Raw genomic sequence first — 10761 nt, 5'->3', positions numbered from 1 at the left:
TTTATTTATTTATTGTGTAATTTGAAATCAGTTCTCACTGTTTCCTGACTGACCTGGGACTCACTGTTTGGACCAGAGCAGCCCTGAACTCCTGCCTCTGCCCCCCAAGTCCCAAGATCACAGTTGTGTGCCCTCATGATTGGCATCTAGTTCAGGGTTTAATATTAAAACAAATTTCATTTCTTAGGGGAAAATTTTTGTGTAATCACACTAAAGCTTAAAAGAAATCAAGAATAACAGTTGTAAAAGTTGACATAGTTCTGGTGGAAATGTGTCCCTTTCAGCAATGCCTTGTCACATCTCTGACATTAGAGAATCTGGCGCTCCCATGAGAGACACATCTAGACTTATATTTCCAGCCGTACTACCGAATAAATAGGTGAGCAAACATTGCCAGAAATTATACATTTCCTCTCAGATTCCGCATGCAAGCAGCTCCCTCCCATCGTAGTCATCCTAAGGTAAATTAAGTGTATGTTCTTCCTGTGTGTAAACTACTTATTCCTAAAGACGTGTGGCCAAAGAGTAAGAGAACAGCTAGAAGCTGCCAGCTAGGACGCCATTCTGTAGCCGTGCTGCCGCTTTTGGCTCTCTTGAGTGCAGAGAGAAGTCGCTTCTGACCTGACACTCCTTCATTGTCTGGTACTGGCCGAGCGTGGGATGTGACCCTATTTCTAACAAGCTGCTTTTACTCCCCCAAAATTGGAAAGTATTAAGTTATCTGCTTTTGAATACATCTTTCCCTAAAAAAAATTAACAGCTATACCAGCCTCTTCCATTAGCCAGAACAGATTACCTGCTGGGATGTTGCTTGTCACCCAAAAGAGAGATATTTATTTCAACTAAAGGTTTAACTTAAAACCTAGAATTCATTATTTTGATCTTCGAGTTGTTATCTAAAGTAGATCACTTTAAACAAATGGTTATTGTTTCATCCAGGTGCTGCAGAATTTCCCAAGTATTTTTAAATGTAATTAAATAGACCTCAAAATACCTGGTTTATACATTCCTGAGTGAATTGTACTAACCTGAAAGGCTCCCTTTGGCACCACCCCTTCCTCCCAGGCCTCTGACGGTTTCTCTTCCCTTCTGTGGTCTCTTCTTTTGTAAACCCACTTCTCCACTTTCCACCTCCACTTCTCAGCGACCCACACTACAGTTTTTCTTATTTATTCATTCATTTATGTCCCTCATTTTCCATTTCGTTGTTTTTATAAGATGACTAGAGCTTGCAAGAAGAGCTCTCAGTGTTTTACTTGGTTTCCAAGGTACCTCAGTACATTTTTAGTTGATGTTACAAGCCAGACCACATCATTAATCAGAGCCAAAAAGCTAATAAACTCGGAGCAGTTCAAAAACAAAGAAGACATCAAATAAGGTGACAACATAAACATGTACATTTTATCATCTAGCTAATTATCGCCACACCTGTCATTGGAGTCTGATAGAGTTTTGCACATAGTGTATATTTTGAGTACGTGTTTTCTTGTAGGACAAGGATTGAATGGATTTTCTAAATATTTGATCCCACTAATCAGTAAGGGGTAGAGGTAGTCCCTCATTAACCAACTAATAAGAGGCGAGTAGAGTAGGTGACGTGTAAGAGACTCCCCTCTGAACCCACCTCCGTTAAAATGGTCGGAAACTGGGCTTAAACGATAGAGAATTCATTCCTGCTGCCACACATTTTAGTTTCAAATTCCATTTTGTGTCCTTACCACCCAGGACAGAGCCATCCAAACACCTACTTTTACTGGGCATTAAAGCTGTTGGAATTTCACTTTCAATATTGCTGAGATCTAATCTGAGAAGCCCAAGAAGACAAAGAGTAGGCTGCTGATACTTAAGGGTATGGTTGTAGGGAGCTTACAGCTTAAGTGTTAAGAGAACGCCATTTTTATAAACAGCAAGGAAAGTAGACTTTCTAATCAAAATCAACAAAATTCGAAAGACTGTTTCTAAGCTACAATAATGTGAGAGATCAGTAACCTCCACAGGCTCAGAGATTTGACAGTTGACCTGCAGCTGGTGGCACTGTTTGGGAAGGCATGGACTCATGAGGAGACGCAGCCTTGCTAGAGGAAGTATGTTACTAGCAGGTTTCCGTTTCCTGAGGAAGCTTCCCCACCACGCTCCCCTCACCAAGTAGACTCTCCCTCCGGAACCATAAACCAGAAGGAATTCTTTTAATAAGGTCAGGAAGTGTTCACTTGTAACCATGAAGTTGGGGATGGGGGCGGGGAGGGAGTAGCAGTTGAGTGAGGAATGTTAGTCCTCATCCTTTTTGATGATACAAGTACGCACAGATGAATCTGTTACTCACTGAAACACTCATAATTGCATTGTGGTCTCAGAACAGAGAGACCTGAAGCAGTCTGCTTCTTTTAAGAACTCATGGTCTCTCATTTGGAAACGGTCTTGATCCTTCTCACCTTCCTGTTCTAGGGGGGTTTTCTATGCCTTTCCTATATATCTTTCTCTCCAAACCTTGCCTTCTGACTGAACTCTGCCTGAGCTCTCTGATACCATGCACGGACAAGGCTTCGAGTTTCTGTGTATGTTCTTACCTTTTCCAAACACTGGGAAACGCTCGAACTTGTGTTTCTCCATAGTATTTTAGACAGCCACCTGGCTGTCTACAGTATGACTGCTCCCTGATTTTAAAAAAAAAAAAAAAAAAGAAGTCACTTTTGGAGACAAGGGGAACACACAACTAATGAAGCCTTTTTAGGTGTTGAGGTATTAGTTACAAAATAACAATTTAGTAAACCCTCAGATTTTAGCTCAGTTCTAACCATTATATTGTGCCTGATATCATTTGGAAGGACAATTTATTGGGCTGGAGAGATGGCTCAGTGGTTAAAAGCACTTGCCCTCCTTCTGGATGACTGGAGTTCAGTTCCTAGCACCCGTTATCAAGTGGTCCACAGTGCCTGCAACTGTGGCTCCAGTGATCTGACATCTCTGGCCTGTGGTCACCTGCACACACGTACACAGAAGCTCATACAGGTACATGCGCACATAAGTAAAAACATCTTTTTGAAGATGTGCATTTAGTTATGTGTGTATGTATGGGTCTGTGCAAGTGAGTTCAGCTGCTAGTAGAGACAAGTCTCCCTGGAGCCAGACTTCCAGAAGTAGTGACCCTCAACATGGACCTGGGGAACTGACCTGGGATCCTCTGACCCATCTCGTCAGCCCCATAAATAGTTGTAAAGGCTTAAGAGAGTTGTGAGTCTTTTTGTTTATTTTTGCCATCTTAGGTCTTCTTTTCGTCTACTGATACAATTCTTCCCATTAGAAATTTTATCTTAATTTTGTGGTCTTAAAAAGTTGACTATATTGCCTGTTATTTATTTTCTATCTTTAAAATCTTCAAAAATATAATAAATAATGCTTATAGAATATATGCTAGCTCATTGGAATTAAAGTATCAATGATTCCACTAAGAACTTAGTAATGTTCTAAAATTAAAGTGGTCACTTTTGGTAATCTTTGTGCTTAAATTGGAAGAAACTCTACATGGTGCCATTGGCTTGCCATTTATAATGTACGAACCATAGGTGACTTGTTTGGTTTAATTGTTTTAAAACCCTGGTGAGATCCCTTCCAGGCCCTGCATGCCAGGCATACAGAACGTTTTAATTTTTAGGCCAAGCTGTTGGAATTTATAACAAAGTATGACTATATTTTTGTAGTCTATAGACTACATTGTAGACTATATTTTTGTATATTTTTTATCATGACATACTCTATCCCAGGGTTGGTTAGGTAGGCTGCGTACCTAACCAACCCTGGGATGGACACCGACCTCCAGCCGGGGTGAGGGTAAGGCAAAATAAGAGCGCTCCTTTTTTTGAGATTTATTTATTTCATGTATGTGAGTATATTGTCACTGTCTTCAGACACACCAGAAGAGGGCATCGGATCCCATCACAGATGGTTGTGAGCCACCATGTGGTTGCTGGGAATTGAACTCAGGACCTCTGGAAGAGCAGTCAGTGTTCTTAACCATTGAGCCATCTCTCCAGCCCAAGAGTGCTTCTTAGTATCTCCATTTTTTAAACTGTTTTGAAAAATGAAAAAGCAATTATGACTGAGACTGAGCAAATACATTTCTTTGCTCAGTTTTTAGAAGTTAGATTTTCTAGCATCTAGTGTAGAACCTGTCCTTGTCCCCAGAGTGCTTTCAGATTTAAATGACCAATCAGAACAATGCTCACACTCACTTCAGATTTGGGAAATTTACTCCAACTTTCTATAGAAAGAAAGTCAACTTTTCTAGTCACCAAAGTAGCACCAGACCACATTGATTGAGTCTCCATCCTTGGGTGACTCCATAGTCCTCAGGAGACTCCTTCACAGCAGGGTTCTGGTTTAGACATTCAGTGTTTGCCTCACACTGGCTAATTCTGCTCCTCCTCCTCCTCCCCCACCCTCTCCTCCTCCTCTTCCTCCTCCTCCTTTTAAGTAGACAGCTTAGGTATCACATTTCCTTGTAAATTTTATACAAAGACAAAGATTATTTCAGTTCTGTTAGATACTGAAGTCTTTAACTCATAAAACTCAACTTAGTTTGTAATTTTTCTGAATGCTGAGTAAGTTAATTCCTAGTGTAACAAATGTGTGTGTGTATGCGTGTGTGTATGCGTGTGTGTGTGTGTGTGTGTGTGTGTGTGTATGAATCTGTATGTGTAATACAGTTGTTATCCCCCTCCTGGTACTGACAGTTTCTCATCCCTTTTCTCCTCTCTCTAACAGGATGTCCCCACCCCCACCCACCAGACCTTCCTACTTCCTGGGGCCTCAAGTCTCTCCACAGTTAGGTTCTTCTTCTCTCACTGGGAACAGACCAGGCAGTCCTCTGCTGTGTGTGTGTCAGGTTCTTATATCAACTAGTGTATGCTGCCTGGTTGGTGGTTCAGTGTCAGAGATCTCAGGGGTCCAGTTAGTTGAGACTGCTGGTCTTTCAATGGGGTTGCCCTCCTCCTCAGCTTCTTCCAGCCTTTCCCTAAGTAAACCACAGGGGTCCCCAATTTTTGTCCATTGGTTGGGGGTAAGTGTCTGGGCTGGCCACTTGGAGGGCACCCATGCTAGGCTCTTGTCTATAAGCACACCATAGCCTCAGAAATAATGTCAGGCCTTGGGGCCTCCCCTTGAGCTGGATCCCAAGTTGGGCCTGTCGTTGGACCTCCTTTCTCTCAGTCTCTTCTCCATTTTTGTCCCTGTAGTTCTTTTAGACAGCAACAATTCTGGGACAGAGTTTTTGACTGTGGGATGGCATCCCATCCCTCACTTGATGTCTTGTCTTTCTTCTCGAAGTGGGCAGAACAAGTTCCCTCTCCCCACTGTAGGGCATTTCATCTAAGGCCTCTTCCTTTCAGTCCTGAGAGTCTCTCACCTCCCAGGACTCTGGTATATTCTAGAGGGTCCCCCACCTCCTACCTCTCAAGGTCGCCTGTTTCCATTCTTTCTGCTGGCCCTCAGAGCTTCACTCCCCCCCTCCCCCCAGTACTAGTCATGTTTCCCTTTTTCCCTCCCTATCCCCTCTCCCACACAGGTCCCTCCCTCCCCTCTCACAGGTCCTTCCCTTCCTCTACTCCCAGTGATTGCCTTCCTCTCCCTCATATTTAAAGCCAACTGGTGATTCTGGGTTTATTGTTGGCTGCCATCTAGTGGTTTAAAGTATTCCTTCATGATTGCCTGTTAAATGTGAGCGGCTAGCTTCTGTATGGGAGCACTAATTATCATGCTGTGCTTTTCGTGTTTTCACTGGCTGTTGTGTTTAACATAACTCATTTCTATAAAAACATGCTGGCATGTTTTGGTGATGAGAATCCTTGAAGCGATTAGTAAAAACAATATAAATAGTATATACTTTAAAGAAGTCACATTAAAATAAGCTGATCTCATTGATAGTTTTTGATCTTTGGTAATTTAAAATTTTATTCACATAATTTATTTCAATAATTACCACTTTTCTAAATATTACTGATACACAGTACCTACCTTTAAGATTTCTTTCTCGCTTTTCTTTGCAGATGCTACAACTGCGGTGGTCTCGACCATCATGCTAAAGAATGCGGTCTACCTCCTCAGCCAAAGAAGTGCCATTACTGCCAGAGCATCATGCACATGGTGGCCAACTGCCCGCACAAGCTTGTCGCTCAGCTGCCCGCCTCGGCTCAGGGAAGACCAGAGGCAGAGTCCCAGCCATGCACTTCCCCCTCACCCAGAGAAGTGGGAGGGGGGCACGGCTGCACAGTACCGTTTCCTCAGGAGGTGACGTCAGAAATGGCGGAGCAGTCAGACAGATCACCCCAAGAAGTTTCTGCCACGAAAGCATTTGCAGCAATAGGAGAGCAAAACAAAAAGGGGCCTTTGATTCAGAAACGGAAAAAGACTTAGTATTGTCAGTGTTCTCTTCACCCGGCTGGGGAGTCTACCTCATGCAAGCACAGGGGAATAGTGTTCCACAGAGAGCAGCCGACCGGGGGTTTTAACTACTGCTGAGGAACTCTGATGTTCTTAATTAGACAAATCACTCTTAAGCAAATCTCATTTAAGCAGGGTGTCATGTTTTGTAGAATTGAGATGCTACATATAGTATGTGCATGAGTGAGCGGGGAAACCCGAATCTGTGTGTGTGTGTGTGTGTGTGTGTGTGTGTGTGTGTGTGTGTGTGTAGATAGAAGCACATACTCTTCCTCAGATAGTTGGGCATCTCCAAGCATTGAAAATCCATGTGAAACATTTGAGATGGTTTCAGAGTTAATCCTTGGAATTTTTCCTAAATACTACTTCTTTTATATTATGTAAACAAACAAACCACGTGACTGTTACCTTTCATGTGAACCAAAGCTTACTTCAGATCTCAGAGCTGCCAGTCAGGTGCCACTCACGGCTTTTGGGATACTTGGTGCCTCCCAAGTGAGTATTCACAACTCCCATGACGCAGACGGAGTGTCTGTGCTGTAGTAACTTAACTCTAGATGCTTCTGACTGCCAGACCCTTTAATTGCTGAATAGGACAGTGAATGTGACGTCTCTGTGCTGAGCTTCCAGTGTCCTCTGTTCTGTTTTGATTGTAAATTACATGCCTATTAAGAAAAGCGGAGGGGAGGGTAATGTGTATAGTAATGTGATCCTGTTCAGTGGTGTTTCCATACTAGGTCTTTACAAGTGCTCTGAGGTCTTTAAGGGACTGTGGCAACAGAAGCTCCCTTTGACTACGTAGCTGTTGAACCATCACTTAGAACAAGAAGGTCTCTTACTTACTACTGAAGCCTTAGAGAAAAACTCTATTATTTGGGTATATTTTAGTAGCTGTTTTTATTTCCCATCAAGAGTCCTCAGACCTGTTTCTGAAACAAACAAACGCAGCATAGAAATAAAATGGTGGGGCTTAAAGTGAAAATGAAGTTGCCCCAATAGATGGAGCCCAGCACTGACACTCAAAAGGATAGTGTAGTGGCAGGCAGACAGAGTGATGGGCCTGGAGTAGAGTTCCAAATCGCCCAGTGTTATGTGGCTAGAAATACTGTAGGTGTTAGCATTGATGCCGTGCAGCTCGTTGAGTACAGAGGCTGAGGTAGCCTATGTGACAGGCTCAGGACGAGCACCCAGGCTAGTCACCAGAATCTTCTCTGACGGATTCTCAGTTTGCCCAGACTGCTAGGCACTGACCGTGGTATTGGCTGTTTTCTATCATGTTTTGTTTTGTTTTTTAATGGAGTCAGCTGGTTCTAAATGTGATGAGCAAACTTCTGAAGCATCTTCAAGAAGGTACCAAGGAATTGCAGTGCATAGTTTTGGCTGTAGCTCCATGGGCCTGTTGGTATAAGCTCAGATAATCAAACAAGAAAGCATTGTGACTCATAGGAGACACATTCTACGGAGGAGTCCCTTCCTCCGGTGTGTGTTGTGGGAGGTGGGTGACGCTAAGGTTCCATCAAGCTGCTAGAGGAGGAAACTGTCTGTGACTAGCTTGCCAGTCCTTTCCAGAGTAGCTTGAATTTCTTGACAGTATTTATGAGAATTCCCATAGTGTTTTACTGAAGTATCGGTGTGCTGTAATACAGTGCTTACCTTTGACGATATTGAATGTGATGTAGCCATAGAGAAGTGCTGCCTTGCCTTATGTGAGGACTCAAGCTTGTTTAAGTTATGCAGACGAATCAGAGTGTCACCCAAGTACAATGAACAAGGTAACGGTTGTACAAGTAAAATATGATAGGCCACTTTGAGCGTTCAAACCAAAGTTGCTTGACTGTAAAACTAGGAAATAGTGGACTTGAAAATTAGACATCCTGTTTACATATAAAACTCAGAACTGAGGCCATTTTAAAAATGAAAGTAGAAAATTCAGAAACACTTGAACTATAGAACTTATGGGTGTGGTTGACTTCTTTTTCGGCATCTGACCAGACTGAATTACTAAAAGCACATACCAAACCTCTTACGGTTAAAAGTTGGGGTTTATTTTTATATGAAAATATTGTCACTATTACATGCTCAGGACAAAGAACTTTGCTCAGGGAACATACCATATAATGTTTTTATTGGTTTTTGATGTTTTTTTTTTGTTTTTTTTTTTTGTTTTGTTTTTTTTACAGATTAGTCTATAATCCTGCTTTCTCAGAACAAGCCAAATAGCTTAAGTCTTTATGTAGGTACATGTGCTTGTTAGTAACTACCTCTGAGTGACATTGGTCATAATTCTGAATGTCAGATATTGGTCTTTTTTTTTTGTTTCATGTCAAAGTCTTGTAAAGCAAACTTCCACTCCCTGCAGATGTGAATTCATACAAGTGAGACACTCTGTTTACAGCAAACAGCTACCTCCTAGCCACTACATAGCACAGCTCGATGCTGCTGCAGCCTTACGGGTCGCTGATAATCCTCTGGTACAGACACCTTTAATCTGTAGCACAGAGAGGCATTTGCAACCCCGTGTTTCTGAAAAATGCCTGTTTCTCTCATGGACTTCCCATGTTAGGTAGCAAAGTCTCCAGGCATTTCCTTAAAGTTATCATGTATTGAATTTAAGGAAGAATGGGCACTCTTAATCCTAAGCAAAACAGAACACAGAAACAATCTTGAGAATAGCTCTGTTACCTAGAGGCGAGGGGCAGGAGAGGTAACAAAAGCAAACTTGGTGTTTGTAGTTTGCTGACAAGTGTTATAAAAGATTCCTACCCGCTTCACTTGCCTCTACTGTACCGTGTGCAGAGCGTGAACGCACTGCAGCAGGCCACGCCGCAGGCACATGACCAGCACAGCTTGCCAAGGGGGCACGTAAAGTGCAGTGCTGCTTTGAGCCGGGGGAAAGGAGCACCACTTTGCAGGGCTTCTTAATAGTGGGCGTATGGCCCGTGGGTCAAGCCACCTTTTGACCTCCCCCTCGTATCAACACAAATATAATTCCTAAAAATGATTCACTACCAGCCTTTAGCCTGCGAACTATTCATTGTCTACACAGCAGGTCACAGTGGAGACGTTTTTATACTTGCATTTCTAGTCTTCGGATGTATTTTTACAAATGAAAGATTTAGGAAGATTTTTATCTACTTATAACTTGGAAATTTTAGTGTGCAATCTAAAGAAAAGTTGAAGACGTACATTGTTGGCCTCAGTCCACCTCCCAAACAGAGGGTGCTTTTATTACCAGTTATTTTTGTATTCGGACTGAGATTTACTTTGCTCCAGTGCGGGCCTAACTTGTGCTGGTGCATGTAGTTTGTGCATAGAAGTCCGTAAGTGTTAGTAGACCTTGTAACATTCGCTGTAAGATGAATTATTCAGGATGTGGGGAATCTCATTAAGTCTTAAAGTTAATTTAAATTAATTTATCTGTTTTTTCTAAGAAATGTTTATCATAAATATATATGTCATTTCCCATTTTGGTATAAAATCTAGGGAAATGCATGCAAGTGGAGTTGTGCTGACTTTAATTTTCTAGATGTCTTAATGAGACTTATTTGTTTTTGAAAAAGAACAACTTATTGAAAACATCCAGTTCTGTCTTACATACATACTGTCAACAGCCTCTTCAAGATGTGCCTGTGTGATCTGTGACCTACTGTTCATTTAAAATGAGACGGTGACCTATGATACTCATTGTTGATCTTACACTTGGAACTGAATTATGGCAGCATTATGGTGAAGTCCTGTACTGTGAGAAAGTATCCAGATATGCAACTCCTGTGGCTTACCCCTTGACGGTCCCTGCTTGAAAATGATGGCGTTGACTACCTCCTTAATCACTCTGACTATCACCCACAGCACCTAGCACCAGACTGGCTTTAATCAGTGTGTGCTGTGTTTGTGGTGGTAACGACTCTATCCATATAAAGACCAAAGTGAACCTGGTTTCTATATGTCTTTAATACTGTGTTTTATCTGGTGTTTGAAAGTTATCTTATGTAGTGTTTAGCTTCCCTCACTCCATTTTGATTCATGTTTACAAGTGACAACTTTTTAAAAATACCCTTGAACTTGCGTTGGAAAGAACAAAAGAGGAGTTGTTACTAGACTGGCACACTGCATTCCGTCACCTCGGTGGACTATTTTTTCCTCTGCAGACATGGGCCTGGTGTTGTCTTTTCGTACCAAACGTCTTACTCTGTTGGCTATTGATGTTCTGAAGTTTAAAATAAAAGATGCAATGTTGGTGTTTAAGACAGGTCTGGAGAAACTTTGTGTGTGGTTCCTGTGATTGAAAAAAATCAAGTGAATGGTAAAGGGCCCTTCAGAGGTATT

The 10761-nt window shown here is 42.0% G+C and overlaps 1 protein-coding gene across 2 annotated transcripts in view; it reads left to right on the top strand.

Annotated features, from left to right (window-relative positions):
- Positions 1-10680, top strand: part of Lin28b (lin-28 homolog B) — a 99436-nt gene extending 88756 nt beyond the window's left edge. For both annotated transcript variants that reach the window (XM_039099150.2, XM_063279641.1), the window contains one exon: positions 6042-10680. In XM_039099150.2, the coding sequence (XP_038955078.1) occupies positions 6042-6408 (367 nt within the window). In that variant the 3' untranslated portion in view covers positions 6409-10680. The remainder of the gene's footprint in view (positions 1-6041) is intronic.
- The last annotated feature ends 81 nt before the right edge of the window (positions 10681-10761 follow it).

Source organism: Rattus norvegicus, chromosome 20 (assembly GCF_036323735.1).
Source record: "Rattus norvegicus strain BN/NHsdMcwi chromosome 20, GRCr8, whole genome shotgun sequence".
NCBI lineage: Eukaryota > Metazoa > Chordata > Mammalia > Rodentia > Muridae > Rattus > Rattus norvegicus.
This window is presented reverse-complemented; position numbering and strand designations above follow the sequence as displayed.